Here is a 19,383-nt window from a genome sequence, read left to right on the forward strand (position 1 = left end):
GATCTACCTCTGGAACTCCCCACTTGAGAGTTATCTCTGTGGACACCTTCTGATTGAGAAACCACTCCCTGGGGTGGAAGGTATGTCTGCTAAGGAAATCCGCCTCCCAATTGTCCACCCCCGGGATATGACAATTGTAATACTCCGCCCACTGAAGGATGAGAGATACCTCACTCATAGCTAGGGAACTCCTTGCACCCCCTGATGATTGATATAAGCTACTGAGGTAATGTTGTTGACTGGAATCTGATAAAGCCTGAGCTCTCAGAGAACCCCATACTGCACGCCAACCTTTCAGTAGACAAGGCAAAGAATTACTGGGGAAATAGGGGAATTGGGAGGGATACTTAATACTTTGGCTGGGGTGTCTTTGCCTCCTCCTGGTGGCCAGGTGTTATATGCCCAACAGTAACAAATGAATTTGAGGACTCTCCATGCCATAAAATTAAACAGGGTGCAGCATATGAGGAACAGTGTATACAGGCCAAGCCTCACACACTATATACAGGCCAAGCCTCACACACTATATACAGGCCAAGCCTCACACACTATATACAGGCCAAGCCTTACATATTATATACAAAATACTGTAGAGCAACAGTTCACAACGCTACCTTAATCAGCCTTGTTGGATGCTGGAATCCCTCTCGGACATCCACTGGGTCCTCGGCAAGAGCACAAGACTTATGATATAAACCTTCTAGAGCGGGACTTGCCAACATCATCACCTAAATCAAATGAATAAACAGAAAAATATATATTGTACATATCACATGCACATCAGTAAACACTTGTCTGCTAAATCCTAAACATGATCCCAAGCTGCTGCACATGAAAACCTGGTATTAACTGGGTCACAGAGTCAGATGTAAGCTAGGTTTGGTGCCTCGGGGATCAGTGCTGGGCCTGTTTATTATAATAAATGTAACAGGAATACTAGACCATGAGCTCTGTATATTGACATCTGTGTGTGAGGGTGTAACTAATAATACAAAATACCCACATATACAACAAATGGAACATGTTGAACATCAGACAGAAAGGGAAAATACGTGGGAAATTAAATCAGCCGATTAAAAGATACAGAAGCAGCACAGTACAACAGACCTTACCTAGTACTGTGTACAAAAGTCATGGACCTGTAGCCCACAAACACATACCAGAGATTACTCGCAATTAAGAAATAAAGCGTACATGGAAAGAACCACAATATGTATAGTGAGCAGAAGCCTGCAGAATCCTCACAGATATTTTGTTTTTTTAATACAATTCTAGGAACTAAAATGGGGACATGATATGAAGATAAAAAGTATGTGAATACAAGAATATTACGACTGTGCACAGGGCTATACTGAGGGGTAATGATGTTGTTACCTTAGCGCAGAATGAAGGATCTGCATCAGGGGGGTCCACGACAGCTGTTATTTTCTCCAAAGGATCCACTTCCTTGTTCATTACATGAAAGTTACTGTAATTTCCCAGCTGAAAAGGGCGGGAGATAGGAAAAGCCTCCAACCATGTGAACTGAGCATTAAAGAAATCGCTTGGAATGTACAGATTCTGATAGCGCCGCCGCAGTTCCATCATGTCACATCCAGGGCTGCAGAGCAAGGAGAGCAGTCAGTACAAACAACTCACAATGCACACCAACCTATAGAGTAAAGGGACACTACACACAGCCTATAAGGAGTAAAGGGACACTAGACACACCCTCTAATGCACACCCATCTATAGAGATTAAAGGGACACTAGACACGCCCTCTAATGCACACCCACCTATAGAGTAAAGGGACACTACACACAGCCTATAGAGAGTAAAGGGACACTAGACACACCCTCTAATGCACACCCAACTATAGAGATTAAAGGGACACTAGACAAGCCCTCTAATGCACACCCACCTATAGAGTAAAGGGACACTACACACAGCCTATAAGGAGTAAAGGGACACTAGACACACCCTCTAATGCACACCCATCTATAGAGAGTAAAGGGACACTAGACATGCCCTCTAATGCACACCCAACTATAGAGATTAAAGGGACACTAGACACGCCCTCTAATGCACACCCACCTATAGGGTAAAGGGACACTAGACACGCCCTCTAATGCACACCCACCTATAAAGATTAAAGGGACACTAGACATGCCCTCTAATGCACACCCAACTATAGAGATTAAAGGGACACTAGACACGCCCTCTAATGCACACCCAACTATAGAGATTAAAGGGACACTAGACACGCCCTCTAATGCACACCCACCTATAGAGTAAAGGGACACTAGACACGCCCTCTAATGCACACCCACCTATAAAGATTAAAGGGACACTAGACATGCCCTCTAATGCACACCCAACTATAGAGATTAAAGGGACACTAGACACGCCCTCTAATGCACACCCACCTATAGAGTAAAGGGACACTAGACACGCCCTCTAATGCACACCCACCTATAGAGTAAAGGGACACTAGACACGCCCTCTAATGCACACCCACCTATAGAGTAAAGGGACACTAGACAAACCCTCTAATGAACAACCACCTATAAAGATTATAGGGACACTAGGCACGCCCTCGAATGCACACACACCTATAAAGTAAAGGGACACTAGACACACCCTCTAATGCACACCCATCTATAGAGAGTAAAGGGACACTAGACATGCCCTCTAATGCACACCCACCTAGAGAGTAAAGGGACACTAGACATGCCCTCTAATGCACACCCATCTATAGAGAGTAAAGGGACACTAGACACGCCCTCTAATGCACACCCATCTATAAAGATTAAAGGGACACTAGACACGCCCTCTAATGCACACCCACCTATAAAGATTAAAGGGACACTAGACATGCCCTCTAATGCACACCCAACTATAGAGATTAAAGGGACACTAGACACGCCCTCTAATGCACACCCACCTATAGAGTAAAGGGACACTAGACACGCCCTCTAATGCACACCCATCTATAAAGATTAAAGGGACACTAGACACACCCTCTAATGCACACCCACCTATAAAGATTAAAGGGACACTAGACACGCCCTCTAATGCACACCCACCTATAAAGATTAAAGGGACACTAGACATGCCCTCTAATGCACACCCAACTATAGAGATTAAAGGGACACTAGACACAACCTCTAATGCACACCCACCTATAGAGTAAAGGGACACTAGACACGCCCTCTAATGCACACCCACCTATAGAGTAAAGGGACACTACACACAGCCTATAGAGAGTAAAGGGACACTAGACACACCCTCTAATGCACACCCAACTATAGAGATTAAAGGGACACTAGACAAGCCCTCTAATGCACACCCACCTATAGAGTAAAGGGACACTACACACAGCCTATAAGGAGTAAAGGGACACTAGACACACCCTCTAATGCACACCCATCTATAGAGAGTAAAGGGACACTAGACATGCCCTCTAATGCACACCCAACTATAGAGATTAAAGGGACACTAGACACGCCCTCTAATGCACACCCACCTATAGGGTAAAGGGACACTAGACACGCCCTCTAATGCACACCCACCTATAAAGATTAAAGGGACACTAGACATGCCCTCTAATGCACACCCAACTATAGAGATTAAAGGGACACTAGACACGCCCTCTAATGCACACCCAACTATAGAGATTAAAGGGACACTAGACACGCCCTCTAATGCACACCCACCTATAGAGTAAAGGGACACTAGACACGCCCTCTAATGCACACCCACCTATAAAGATTAAAGGGACACTAGACATGCCCTCTAATGCACACCCAACTATAGAGATTAAAGGGACACTAGACACGCCCTCTAATGCACACCCACCTATAGAGTAAAGGGACACTAGACACGCCCTCTAATGCACACCCACCTATAGAGTAAAGGGACACAAGACACGCCCTCTAATGCACACCCACCTATAGAGTAAAGGGACACTAGACAAACCCTCTAATGAACAACCACCTATAAAGATTATAGGGACACTAGGCACGCCCTCGAATGCACACACACCTATAAAGTAAAGGGACACTAGACACACCCTCTAATGCACACCCATCTATAGAGAGTAAAGGGACACTAGACATGCCCTCTAATGCACACCCACCTAGAGAGTAAAGGGACACTAGACATGCCCTCTAATGCACACCCATCTATAGAGAGTAAAGGGACACTAGACACAACCTCTAATGCACACCCATCTATAGAGAGTAAAGGGACACTAGACATGCCCTCTAATGCACACCCACCTATAGAGAGTAAAGGGACACTAGACATGCCCTCTAATGCACACCCATCTATAGAGAGTAAAGGGACACTAGACACGCCCTCTAATGCACACCCATCTATAAAGATTAAAGGGACACTAGACACACCCTCTAATGCACACCCACCTATAAAGATTAAAGGGACACTAGACACGCCCTCTAATGCACACCCACCTATAAAGATTAAAGGGACACTAGACATGCCCTCTAATGCACACCCAACTATAGAGATTAAAGGGACACTAGACACGCCCTCTAATGCACACCCACCTATAGAGTAAAGGGACACTAGACACGCCCTCGAATGCACACCCACCTATAGAGTAAAGGGACACTAGACACGCCCTCTAATGCACACCCACCTATAGAGTAAAGGGACACCAGACACGCCCTCTAATGCACACCCAACTATAGAGATTAAAGGGACACTAGACACGCCCTCTAATGCACACCCACCTATAAAGATTAAAGGGACACTAGACACACCCTTTAATGCACACCCACCTATATAGAGTAAAGGGACACTAGACAAACCCTCTAATGAACAACCACCTATAAAGATTATAGGGACACTAGACATGCCCTCTAATGCACACCCACCTATAAGTATTAAAGGGACACTAGACACAACCTCTAATGCAAACCCACCTATAGAGAGTAAAGGGAAACTAGACAAACCCTCTAATGCAAATCCACCTATAAAGTAAAGGGACACTAGAAATGCCCTCTAATGCACACCCACCTATAAAGATTATAGGGACGCTAGACACACGCTCTAATGCACACCCACCTATAAAGTAAAGGGACACTAGACACACCCTCTAATGCACACCCACCTATAAAGATTATAGGGACGCTAGACACACGCTCTAATGCACACCCACCTATAAAGTAAAGGGACACTAGAAATGCCCTCTAATGCACACCCACCTATAAAGATTATAGGGACGCTAGACACACGCTCTAATGCACACCCACCTATAAGTATTAAAGGGACACTAGACACAACCTCTAATGCACAGCCACCTATAAAGATTATAGGGACACTAGACACACCCTCTAATGCACACCTGCCTATAAAGATTATAGGGACACTAGACACACCCTCTAATGCACACCTGCCTATAAAGATTATAGGGACACAAGACACACCCTCTAATGCACACCCACCTATAAAGATTAGAGGGACACCAGACACACCCTCTAATGCACACCCACCTATAAAGATTATAGGGACACCAGACACACCCTCTAATGCACACCCACCTATAAAGATTAGAGGGACACCAGACACACCCTCTAATGCACACCCACCTATAAAGATTATAGGGACACCAGACACACCCTCTAATTAACACCCACCTATAAAGATTATAGGCACACCAGACACACCCTCTAATGCACACCCACCTATAAAGATTATAGGCACACCAGACACACCCTCTAATGCACACCCACCTATAAAGATTATAGGCAAACCAGACACACCCTCTAATGCACACCCACCTATAAAGTAAAGGGACACTAGAAATGCCCTCTAATGCACACCCACCTATAAAGATTATAGGGACGCTAGACACACGCTCTAATGCACACCCACCTATAAGTATTAAAGGGACACTAGACACAACCTCTAATGCACAGCCACCTATAAAGATTATAGGGACACTAGACACACCCTCTAATGCACACCTGCCTATAAAGATTATAGGGACACTAGACACACCCTCTAATGCACACCTGCCTATAAAGATTATAGGGACACAAGACACACCCTCTAATGCACACCCACCTATAAAGATTAGAGGGACACCAGACACACCCTCTAATGCACACCCACCTATAAAGATTATAGGGACACCAGACACACCCTCTAATGCACACCCACCTATAAAGATTAGAGGGACACCAGACACACCCTCTAATGCACACCCACCTATAAAGATTATAGGGACACCCGACACACCTTCTAATTAACACCCACCTATAAAGATTATAGGCACACCAGACACACCCTCTAATGCACACCCACCTATAAAGATTATAGGCACACCAGACACACCCTCTAATGCACACCCACCTATAAAGATTATAGGCAAACCAGACACACCCTCTAATGCACACCCACCTATAAAGATTATAGGCAAACCAGACACACCCTCCAATGCACACCCACCTATAAAGATTATAGGCAAACCAGACACACCCTCTAATGCACACCCACCTATAAAGATTAGAGGGACACTAAACACACCCTCTAATGCAAACCCACCTATAAAGATTATAGGCACACCAGACACACCCTCTAATGCACACCCACCTATAAAGATTAGAGGGACACTAAACACACCCTCTATTGCAAACCCACCTATAAAGATTATAGGCACACAAGACACACCCTCTAATGCACACCCACCTATAAAGATTATAGGCACACCAGACACACCCTCTAATGCACACCCACCTATAAAGATTATAGGCACACCAGACACACCCTCTAATGCACACCCACCTATAAAGATTAGAGGGACACTAAACACACCCTCTACTGCAAACCCACCTATAAAGATTATAGGCACACAAGACACACCCTCTAATGCACACCCACCTATAAAGATTATAGGCACACCAGACACACCCTCTAATGCACACCCACCTATAAAGATTATAGGCACACCAGACACACCCTCTAATGCACACCCACCTATAAAGATTATAGGCACACCAGACACACCCTCTAATGCACACCCACCTATAAAGATTAGAGGGACACTAAACACACCCTCTATTGCAAACCCACCTATAAAGATTATAGGCACACAAGACACACCCTCTAATGCACACCCACCTATAAAGATTATAGGCACACCAGACACACCCTCTAATGCACACCCACCTATAAAGATTATAGGCACACCAGACACACCCTCTAATGCACACCCACCTATAAAGATTATAGGCACACCAGGCACACCCTCTAATGCACACCCACCTATAAAGATTATAGGGACACAAGACACACCCTCTAATGCACACCCACCTATAAAGATTATAGGGACACCAGACACACCCTCTAATGCACACCCACCTATAAAGATTATAGGCACACCAGGCACACCCTCTAATGCACACCCACCTATAAAGATTATAGGCACACCAGACACACCCTCTAATGCACACCCACCTATAAAGATTATAGGGACACCAGACACACCCTCTAATGCACACCCACATATAAAGTAACGGGTCACTAGACACAACCTCTAATGCTCACCCACCTATAGAGATTATAGGGACACCAGACACTGTGTATTTACAAACATTTCTATTGTGCTGCTATAGAATAACATATCAGCCCAGTCTTAATGTTTTTACAACAAATTTACATCATTTTACTGCACTTAGTTTTCACACACCATTTGCTGTATTTGTAGGAGCCAATCAGGGCTTCAGTCCTCAGGATAGCCACGGTTATTATGTTAGTAAATGCGGGAAATAGTATCTAGCAGGGTTAGCAGGTGCATTTCATGATCAGAGTTAGAAATAGCTACATTTTCAGAGCTAAGTTATATGAGAAGGAACAAAACAAATCATAAAGCCATATTGCAGGTGTTTCATTACAACTATATACAAATCTCAAGGTGTTTACTGTCACTTTAAGGGGAAGGAACGAATTGTTTATACAGTGACTTAAAGAAGTATTTATTACAGCAATGACCTCACTGAGCTACTTACAGGTGCTTATGGGCAGTGAAGGGATCTGCACACACACTACAGGGGTCTCTATGTTACAGGCTCGTTGCTGCAACACAGACAACATGTGCGGCTGCCAAAGTCTTAACTTATCTTTCACTGCAATGAAAATGAGCAGTAAGCCAATCACATGACTTACTGCATGCACCCACCAATCACATGACCTACTGCATGGGCCCACCAATCACATGACCTACTGCATGCGCCCTCCAATCACATGACCTACTGCATGCGCCCTCCAATCACATGACCTACTGCATGGGCCCACCAATCACATGAGCTACTGCATGCGCCCACCAATCACATGACCTACTGCATGTGCCCACCAATCACATGACCTACTGCATACGCCCACCAATCACATGACCTACTGCATGCGCCCACCAATCACATGACCTACTGCATGCTCCCACCAATCACATGACTTACTGCATGCTCCCACCAATCACATGACATACTGCATGCTCCCACCAATCACATGACCTACTGCATGCTCCCACCAATCACATGACCTACTGCATGCGCCCACCAATCACATGACCTACTGCATACGCCCACCAATCACATGACCTACTGCATGTGCCCACCAATCACATGACCTACTGCATGCTCCCACCAATCACATGACTTACTGCATGCTCCCACCAATCACATGACATACTGCATGCTCCCACCAATCACATGACCTACTGCATGCTCCCACCAATCACATGACCTACTGCATGCTCCCACCAATCACATGACCTACTGCATGCTCCCACCAATCACATGACCTACTGCATGCTCCCACCAATCACATGACTTACTGCATGCTCCCACCAATCACATGACTTACTGCATGCTCCCACCAATCACATGACCTACTGCATGTTCCCACCAATCACATGACCTACTGCATGTTCCCACCAATCACATGACTTACTGCATGCTCCCACAAATCACATGACTTACTGCATGCTCCTACAGAAATAGCAGCGCACTAACTCCCACCAATCACATGACTTACTGCATGCTCCTACAGAAACAGCAGCGCACTAACTCCCACCAATCACATGACTTACTGCTTGCTCCTACAGAAATAGCAGCGCACTAACTCCCACCAATCACATGACTTACTGCATGCTCCTACAGAAATAACAGCGCACTAACTCCCACCAATCACATGATTTACTGCTTGCTCCTTTAGAAATAGCAGCGCACTAACTCCCACCAATCACATGACTTACTGCTTGCTCCTACAGAAATAGCAGCGCACTAACTCCCACCAATCACATGACTTACTGCTTGTTCCTACAGAAATAACAGTGCACTAACTCCCACCAATCACATGACTTACTGCTTGTTCCTACAGAAATAGCAGCGCACTAACTCCCACCAATCACATGACTTACTGCTTGTTCCTACAGAAATAGCAGCGCACTAACTCCCACCAATCACATGACTTACTGCATGCTCCTACAGAAATAGCAGCGCACTAACTCCCACCAATCACATGACTTACTGCTTGTTCCTACAGAAATAGCAGCGCACTAACTCCCACCAATTACATGACTTACTGCTTGTTCCTACAGAAATAGCAGCGCACTAACTCCCACCAATCACATGACTTACTGCATGCTCCTACAGAAATAGCAGCGCACTAACTCCCACCAATCACATGACCTACTGCATGCTCCCACCAATCACATGACTTACTGCATGCTCCCACCAATCACATGACCTACTGCATGCTCCCACCAATCACATGACCTACTGCATGTTCCCACCAATCACATGACCTACTGCATGTTCCCACCAATCACATGACTTACTGCATGCTCCCACAAATCACATGACTTACTGCATGCTCCTACAGAAATAGCAGCGCACTAACTCCCACCAATCACATGACTTACTGCATGCTCCTACAGAAACAGCAGCGCACTAACTCCCACCAATCACATGACTTACTGCTTGCTCCTACAGAAATAGCAGCGCACTAACTCCCACCAATCACATGACTTACTGCATGCTCCTACAGAAATAACAGCGCACTAACTCCCACCAATCACATGATTTACTGCTTGCTCCTTTAGAAATAGCAGCGCACTAACTCCCACCAATCACATGACTTACTGCTTGCTCCTACAGAAATAGCAGCGCACTAACTCCCACCAATCACATGACTTACTGCTTGTTCCTACAGAAATAACAGTGCACTAACTCCCACCAATCACATGACTTACTGCTTGTTCCTACAGAAATAGCAGCACACTAACTCCCACCAATCACATGACTTACTGCTTGTTCCTACAGAAATAGCAGCGCACTAACTCCCACCAATCACATGACTTACTGCATGCTCCTACAGAAATAGCAGCGCACTAACTCCCACCAATCACATGACTTACTGCTTGTTCCTACAGAAATAGCAGCGCACTAACTCCCACCAATCACATGACTTACTGCTTGTTCCTACAGAAATAGCAGCGCACTAACTCCCACCAATCACATGACTTACTGCATGCTCCTACAGAAATAGCAGCGCACTAACTCCCACCAATCACATGACCTACTGCATGCTCCCACCAATCACATGACTTACTGCATGCTCCCACCAATCACATGACATACTGCATGCTCCCACCAATCACATGACCTACTGCATGCTCCCACCAATCACATGACCTACTGCATGCTCCCACCAATCACATGACCTACTGCATGCTCCCACCAATCACATGACCTACTGCATGCTCCCACCAATCACATGACCTACTGCATGCTCCCACCAATCACATGACCTACTGCATGTTCCCACCAATCACATGACCTACTGCATGTTCCCACCAATCACATGACTTACTGCATGCTCCCACAAATCACATGACTTACTGCATGCTCCTACAGAAATAGCAGCGCACTAACTCCCACCAATCACATGACTTACTGCATGCTCCTACAGAAACAGCAGCGCACTAACTCCCACCAATCACATGACTTACTGCTTGCTCCTACAGAAATAGCAGCGCACTAACTCCCACCAATCACATGACTTACTGCATGCTCCTACAGAAATAACAGCGCACTAACTCCCACCAATCACATGATTTACTGCTTGCTCCTTTAGAAATAGCAGCGCACTAACTCCCACCAATCACATGACTTACTGCTTGCTCCTACAGAAATAGCAGCGCACAAACTCCCACCAATCACATGACTTACTGCTTGTTCCTACAGAAATAACAGTGCACTAACTCCCACCAATCACATGACTTACTGCTTGTTCCTACAGAAATAGCAGCGCACTAACTCCCACCAATCACATGACTTACTGCTTGTTCCTACAGAAATAGCAGCGCACTAACTCCCACCAATCACATGACTTACTGCTTGTTCCTACAGAAATAGCAGCGCACTAACTCCCACCAATCACATGACTTACTGCATGCTCCTACAGAAATAGCAGCGCACTAACTCCCACCAATCACATGACTTACTGCATGGGGCTCATTCTCTGTAACATCCAGTAAGGTTACATCTGTTTTAGAGACAGCAGATAAACCTAACATGACACTTACCAGTCCAGAGAGAACTTAGAGAACTGCACCATGTAGCGAGGAGCCACCCGCCTCGGTCTGCGCGGTGACCGATCTCTTTCACGCCGTGGGGACCTCTCACGGGACCACTTTCGTTGAGGGGACCTCTCACGAGACCTGCGCCTCTCTCGGTCACGGCTTCAGGGAAAGGATATAAAATATATTGTAAAACAGGGACATGCAAAGCAAGACCCTCATAAGTGGCCACTGAGCAGCGTAAAAAAAAATCTCAGTGTCATTACCAGGTGCATCGCTCTTTATTGCAGTGCAATACCGTTTATTCACAAACTAAAATAGGAAAACTGTAGGATGATGTAAAAAAACATCATTTATGCTTAACAGATAAATTCTTTTCTTTCCGGATAGGGATAGTCCACGGCTTCATTCCTTACTGTTGGGAAATACAACACCTGGCCACCGGGAGGAGGCAAAGACACCCCAGCCAAAGGCTTAAATATTCCTCCCACTTTCTCATTACCCCAGTCATACTGCCGAGGGAACAAGGAAAGGTAGGAGAAACATTAGGGTATAAATGGTGCCAGAAAAATAAAATAAATAATAGGGGACCCCCCATAGACAAGAAAAAACGGGCGGGGGCCGTGGAATCTCCCTATCCGGAAGGAAAAGAATTTATCTGGTAAGCATAAAACAAAATTTATGCTTACCTGATAAATTTATTTCTCTTGTGGTGTATCCAGTCTACGGATTCATCCATTACTTGTGGGATATTCTCCTTCCCAACAGGAAGCTGCAAGAGGATCACCCACAGCAGAGCTGTCTATATAGCTCCTCCCCTAACTGCCACCTCCAGTCATTCGACCGAAGACAAGCAAGAGAAAGGAGAAACTATAGGGTGCAGTGGTGACTGTAGTTTAAAAATAAAAAACACCTGCCTTAAAGTGACAGGGCGGGCCGTGGACTGGATACACCACAAGAGAAATAAATTTATCAGGTAAGCATAAATTTTGTTTTCTCTTGTAAGGTGTATCCAGTCCACGGATCATCCATTACTTGTGGGATACCAATACCAAAGCTATAGGACACGGATAAAGGGAGGGACAAGGCAGGCGCTTAAACGGAAGGCACCACTGCCTGTAAAACCTTTCTCCCAAAAATAGCCTCCGAAGAACCAAAAGTATCAAATTTGTAGAATTTAGAAAAAGTATGAAGCGAAGACCAAGTCGCCGCCTTACAAATCTGTTCAACAGAAGCCTCATTTTTAAAAGCCCATGTGGAAGCCACCGCTCTAGTGGAATGAGCTGTAATTCTTTCAGGAGGCTGCTGGCCAGCAGTCTCATAAGCTAAGCGGATTATACTTCTTAACCAAAAAGAAAGAGAAGTTGCTGAAGCCTTTTGGCCTCTCCTCTGTCCAGAGTAGACAACAAACAATGCAGATGTTTGACGAAAATCTTTAGTAGCTTGTAAATAAAACTTTAAAGCACGAACCACGTCAAGATTGTGTAATAGACATTCCTTCTTTGAATAAGGATTAGGACACAGTGACGGAACAACAATCTCCCGATTGATATTCTTATTAGATACCACCTTAGGAAGAAACCCAGGTTTGGTACGCAGAACTACCTTATCTGCATGTAAGATCAGATAAGGGGAATCACACTGTAAGGCAGATAACTCTGAAACTCTTCGAGTTGGATAGCTACCAAAAACAGAACTTTCCAAGATAAAAGCTTGATATCTATGGAATGCAGAGGTTCAAACGGAACCCCTTGAAGAACCTTGAGAACTAAATTTAAACTCCATGGTGGAGCAACTGGTTTAAACACAGGCTTGATTCTAACTAAAGCCTGACAAAATGTCTGAACGTCTGGGACATCCGCCAGACGCTTGTGCAAAAGAATAGACAGAGCAGAAATCTGTCCCTTTAAGGAACTAGCTGACAATCCCTTCTCCAATCCTTCTTGGAGAAAAGATAATATCCAAGGAATCCTGACTTTACTCCATGAGTAACCCTTGGATTCACACCAATGAAGATATTTACACCATATCTTATGATAGATTTTCCTGGTGACAGGCTTTCGAGCCTGAATTAAGGTATCAATGACCGACTCAAAGAAACCACGTTTTGATAAAATCAAGCGTTCAATCTCCAAGCAGTCAGACGCAGAGAAATTAGATTTGGATGGTTGAAAGGACCCTGAAGTAGAAGGTCCTGCCTCAGCGGCAGAGTCCATGGTGGAAGGGATGACATGTCGACCAGATCTGCATACCAAGTCCTGCGTGGCCATGCAGGTGCTATCAAAATCACCAAAGCTCTCTCCTGCTTGATCTTGGCAATCAGACGAGGGAGCAGAGGAAACGGTGGAAACACATAAGCCAGGTTGAAGGACCAAAGCGCTGCTAGAGCATCTATCAGTGCTGCCTTGGGATCCCTGGACCTGGATCCGTAACAAGGAAGCTTGGCGTTCTGACGAGACGCCATGAGATCCAGTTCTGGTTTGCCCCATAGTTGAATCAACTGTGCAAACACCTCCGGATGGAGTTCCCACTCCCCCGGATGAAAAGTCTGTCGACTTAGAAAATCCGCCTCCCAGTTCTCTACTCCTGGGATATGGATAGCTGATAGATGGCAAGAGTGAACCTCTGCCCATAGAATTATTTTTGAAACCTCCGACATTGCTAGGGAACTCCTTGTTCCCCCTTGATGGCTGATGTAGGCTACAGTCGTGATATTGTCCAACTGAAATCTGATGAACCTGACCGCAGGAAGCTGAGGCCAAGCCTGAAGAGCATTGAATATCGCTCTTAGATCCAGAATGTTTATCGGAAGGAGTGCCTCCTCCTGAGTCCACGAGCCCTGAGACTTCAGGGAGTTCCAGACTGCACCCCAGCCCAGAAGGCTGGCATCTGTCGTTACTATTGTCCAATCTGGCCTGCGGAAGGTCATACCCTTGGACAGATGGACCCGAGATAGCCACCAGAGAAGAGAATCCCTGGTCTCTTGATCCAGATTTAGTAGAGGGGACAAATCTGTGTAATCCCCATTCCACTGACTGAGCATGCAAAGTTGCAGCGGTCTGAGATGTAGGCGGGCAAACGGCACTATGTCCATTGCCGCTACCATTAAGCCGATTACTTCCATACACTGAGCCACTGAAGGGCGAGAAGTAGAATAAAGAACACGGCAGGAATTTAGAAGTTTTGACAACCTGGCCTCTGTCAGGTAAATCTTCATTTCTACAGAATTAATCAGAGTTCCTAGGAAGGAAACTCTTGTGAGAGGGGATAGAGAACTCTTTTCTTTGTTTACTTTCCACCCATGAGACCTCAGGAATGCCAGAACAATGTTCGTATGGGACCTGGCGATTTGAAAGTTCGACGCCTGTATCAGAATGTCGTCTAGGTATGGGGCTACTGCTATACCCCGCGGCCTTAGAACCGCTAGGAGTGACCCTAGAACCTTCGTAAAGATTCTTGGTGCCGTAGCTAACCCAAAGGGAAGAGCTACAAACTGGTAATGCCTGTCTATGAAGGTGAACCTGAGAAACCGATGATGATCTCTGTGTATCGGAATGTGAAGATAAGCATCCTTTAAGTCCACTGTAGTCATATATTGACCCTCCTGGATCATAGGTAGGATGGTTCGAATAGTCTCCATCTTGAAGGATGGGACCCTGAGAAATTTGTTTAGGATCTTGAGATCTAAGATTGGTCTGAAAGTTCCCTCTTTCTTGGGAACTACAAACAGATCTGAATAGAAGCCTTGCCCCTGTTCCTCCTTTGGAACTGGGTGGATCACTCCCATAACTAGGAGGTCTTGAACACAATGTAAGAATGCCTCTCTCTTTATCTGGTTTGCAGATAATTGTGAGAGATGAAATCTCCCTTTTGGGGAAGAAGCTTTGAACTCCAGAAGATATCCCTGGGACACAATTTCCAACGCCCAGGGATCCTGGACATCTCTTGCCCAAGCCTGGGCGAAGAGAGAAAGTCTGCCCCCTACTAGATCCGTTTCCGGATTGGGGGCTGACCCTTCATGCTGTTTTAGAGGCAGCAGCAGGTTTTTTGGCCTGCTTTCCTTTGTTCCAAGCCGGGTTAGGTCTCCAGACCGGCTTGGACTGGGCAAAATTTCCCTCTTGTTTTGTATTAGAGGAAGTTGAAGCTGCGCCACACTTGAAGTTTCGAAAGGAACGAAAATGAGTCTGTTTGGTCCTTAATTTGTTGGAACTATCCTGAGGAAGGGCGTGACCTTTTCCTCCAGTAATATCAGAAATGATCTCCTTCAGTCTAGGCCGGAATAGGGTCTGCCCCTTGAAGGGAATGTTGAGAAGCTTAGACTTTGAAGTAACGTCAGCTGACCAGGATTTGAGCCATAGCGCCCGACGCGCCTGAATAGCAAAACCTGAGTTTTTAGCCGTTAGCTTGGTTAAATGAACAACGGCGTCAGAAACAAATGAATTGGCTAGCTTAAGAGCTTTAAGCTTGTCAAGGATATCATCCAATGGGGTTTCTACCTGTAGAGCCTCTTCTAGAGACTCAAACCAGAAGGCCTGTCAGCAGTGACAGGGGCAATGCATGCAAGGGGCTGGAGAATAAAACCTTGTTGAATAAAATTTTTCTTAAGGTAACCCTCTAATTTTTTGTCCATTGGATCTAGAAAAGCACAACTGTTCTCGACAGGGATAGTTGTACGCTTCGCTAGGGTAGAGACTGCTCCCTCCACCTTAGGGACCGTTTGCCACAAGTCCCGTGTAGCGGCATCTATAGGAAACATCTTTTTAAAAACAGGAGAGGGAGAGAACGGTACACCTGGCCTATCCCATTCCTTAGTAATAATTTCTGAAAACCTCTTACGTATTGGAAAAACATCAGTGTAAACAGGCACTGCATAGTATTTATCCAATTTCTCTGGGACTACAATGGCGTCACAGTCATCCAGAGTTGCTAAAACCTCCCTGAGCAACATACGGAGGCGTTCAAGCTTAAATTTAAATATAGACATATCAGAATCAGGTTGAAGTGTCTTCCCTGAGTCAGAAAAATCACCCACAGATAGAAGCTCTCCTGCTTCGGCTTCTGCACATTGTGAGGGTATATCAGACATAGCTACTAAAGCGTCAGAGAGCTCTGTATTTGTTCTAGCCCCAGAGCTGTCTCGCTTTCCTTGTAACCCTGGCAGTTTGGACAATACCTCTGTAAGGGTATGATTCATAACTGCCGCCATGTCTTGTAAAGTATACGCAATGGGCGCGCTAGATGTACTTGGCGTCCCTTGAGCGGGAGTTATAGGCTCTGACACGTGGGGAGAGTTAGTCGGCATAACTTCCCCCTTGTCAATTTCCTCTGGTGATAAATCTTTAAAAGCCAGAATATGGTCTTTATAACTTATAGTAAGATCAGTGCATTTGGTACACATTCTAAGAGGGGGTTCCACAATGGCTTCTAAACATAATGAACAAGGAGTTTCCTCTATGTCAGACATGTTTAACAGACTAGTAATGAGACCAGCAAGCTTGGAAAACACTTTAATTAATGTTAAAAAGCAGAATATAAAAAACGGTACTGTGCCTTTAAGGGAAAAAAACAAACACAAAAACTGCAAAACAGTGAAAAAAAGCAGTTAACACTACGAAATTTTTACAGTGTGTATAATAGACTAAAATAGCATTGCACCCACTTGCAAATGGGTGATTAACCCCTCAGGTTCAAAAACGAAGCAGAAAAACGGTAAAACCGTTATAACAGTCACAAGCAAACTGCCACAGCTCTACTGTGGCTCCTACCTGCCCATAAAACGACTTTTGTAGGCACAAAAACCCTTTACAGAGGTCCAATATGTCAGGGGACTCCTTCCGGGAAGCTGGATGTCTCAGAATGTAAAAACTACTGCGCAATTAGAGCGCGAAAATAGGCCCCTCCCACCATGCACTCAAAGTGAAAGGGCCATAAATAACTACTCGTAGGAGAAATCTAGTCAGCCATGTGGAAAACTAGGCCCCAAATAAAGATTTATCACCCTCAGTAAAAAACGTTTTTTATATATCATGTAAACGTTTCACATACTAAGCCATAAGAGCAAGTAACATGAATATTACCCTTTACTGCAAGCATGATGCCAGTCGTGGTTAAATCACTGTAATCAGGCTTACCTTAAATATATCAGGCACTGTCAGCATTTTCTAGACCTTATCATCTCTCTAGAAAAAAATATACTGAACATACCTCAGGGCAGTTAATTCTGCAGGCCGTTCCCCCAGCTGAAGTTTTCCCATACTCTTCAGTTATGTGTGAGAACAGCAGTGGACCTTAGTTACAACCTGCTAAGATCATCAAAAACCTCAGACAAAACTCTTCTTCTAATTTCTGCCTGAGGTAAAAACAGTACAACGCCGGTACCGTTTAAAAATAACAAACTTTTGATTGAAGATAAACTACACTAATTCACCACATCTCTCTTGATACTTCCTTTCTTGTCGAGAGCTGCAAGAGAATGACTGGGAGTGGCAGTTAGGGGAGGAGCTATATAGACAGCTCTGCTGTGGGTGATCCTCTTGCAGCTTCCTGTTGGGAAGGAGAATATCCCACAAGTAATGGATGAATCCGTGGACTGGATACACCTTACAAGAGAAATTATGTTTTCCGTCCTAAGATAGGGAGAGTCCACGGCTTCATTCCTTACTGTTGGGAAAACTATACCCAAGCTCCAGAGGACACTGAATGAATAACGGGAGGGAACAAAAAGAAAGAAGCGGACCCTATTCTGAGGGCACCACAGCCTGCAAAACTTTTCTGCTGAAAGCTGCTTCCGCCGAAGCAAAAACATCAAACTTGTAAAACTTTGAAAAAGTATGTAAGAAGGACCAGGTAGCCATCTTACAAATCTGATCCATAGAGGCCTCGTTCTAAAAAGGCACAAGAGGAGGACGATGTCCAGCTGTCTCGTAAGCTAAGCGGATAACACTCCTTAACCAAAAAGATAGGGAAGTCGAAGTAGCCTTCTGCTCCTTACGCTTCCCCGAATAGACAACAAAGAAGAAGATTGTCTAAACTCCTTAGTAGACTGAAGATAGAACTTCAAGGTGCGAACCACTTTCAAATTGTGAAGTAAGCGTTCCTTCGATGAAGAAGGATTAGGACACAAGGAAGGAACCACAATCTCCTGATTGATGTTGCGATCTGACACAACCTTAGGAAGAAAACCTAATTTAGTACATAAAACTGGCTTATCTGCATGAAAAATCAGATAAGGGGGCTCACATTGCAAAGCAGAGATCTCAGAAACTCTGCGCAGAGGCAATAGCCAATAAAAAAAGAACCTTCCAAGATAACAAATTAATGTCAATGGAATGCAGAGGCTCAAACGAAACCTGTTGCAAAACCTGAAGCACAAGATTTAGGCTCCAAGGAGGAGCCCCAGATCTAAACACAGGTCTGATCCTAATCAGATCCTTAGCAAAGGACTGCACATCTGGAAGCTCAGCCAGTCTCTTGTGCAAGAAAACCGACGGGGCCAAAATCCGTCCCCTCAGGGAACTAGAAGAAAGGCCCTTCTCCAGCCCATCCTTGAGAAAAGATAAGATCCTGGCAACCTTAACTCTGTTCCAGGAAAAACCACGCTCTTCACACCAGAATAAGTAGGCCTCCACACTTTGTGGTAGATACGCCGAGTAACTGGTTTACGAGCTTGAATAAGAGTATCAATGACACTTTCAGAGAAACCTCTCTTGGCTAAGACTAAGCGTTCAATCTCCACGCAATCAGCCTCAGAGAATCAAAATTTTGATGAACAAATGGACCTTGTATCAGCAGGTCTCTG

The 19,383-nt window shown here is 45.0% G+C and overlaps 1 protein-coding gene across 1 annotated transcript in view; it reads right to left on the reverse strand.

The window, feature by feature from the left end:
• Positions 1 to 375: 375 nt before the first annotated feature.
• Positions 376 to 19,383, reverse strand: part of LOC128640016 (cell division cycle and apoptosis regulator protein 1-like) — a 146,538-nt gene continuing 127,530 nt past the window's right edge. Inside the window, exons 9-11 of the mRNA XM_053692318.1 lie at positions 11,592 to 11,747; positions 1,375 to 1,600; positions 376 to 728 (exon numbers count right to left, since the gene is read on the reverse strand). Coding sequence (XP_053548293.1) covers positions 603 to 728; positions 1,375 to 1,600; positions 11,592 to 11,747 — 508 coding nt within the window. The 3' untranslated portion in view covers positions 376 to 602. The remainder of the gene's footprint in view (positions 729 to 1,374; positions 1,601 to 11,591; positions 11,748 to 19,383) is intronic.

Source organism: Bombina bombina, chromosome 9, assembly GCF_027579735.1.
Source record: "Bombina bombina isolate aBomBom1 chromosome 9, aBomBom1.pri, whole genome shotgun sequence".
NCBI classification, from domain to species: Eukaryota; Metazoa; Chordata; class Amphibia; order Anura; family Bombinatoridae; genus Bombina; species Bombina bombina.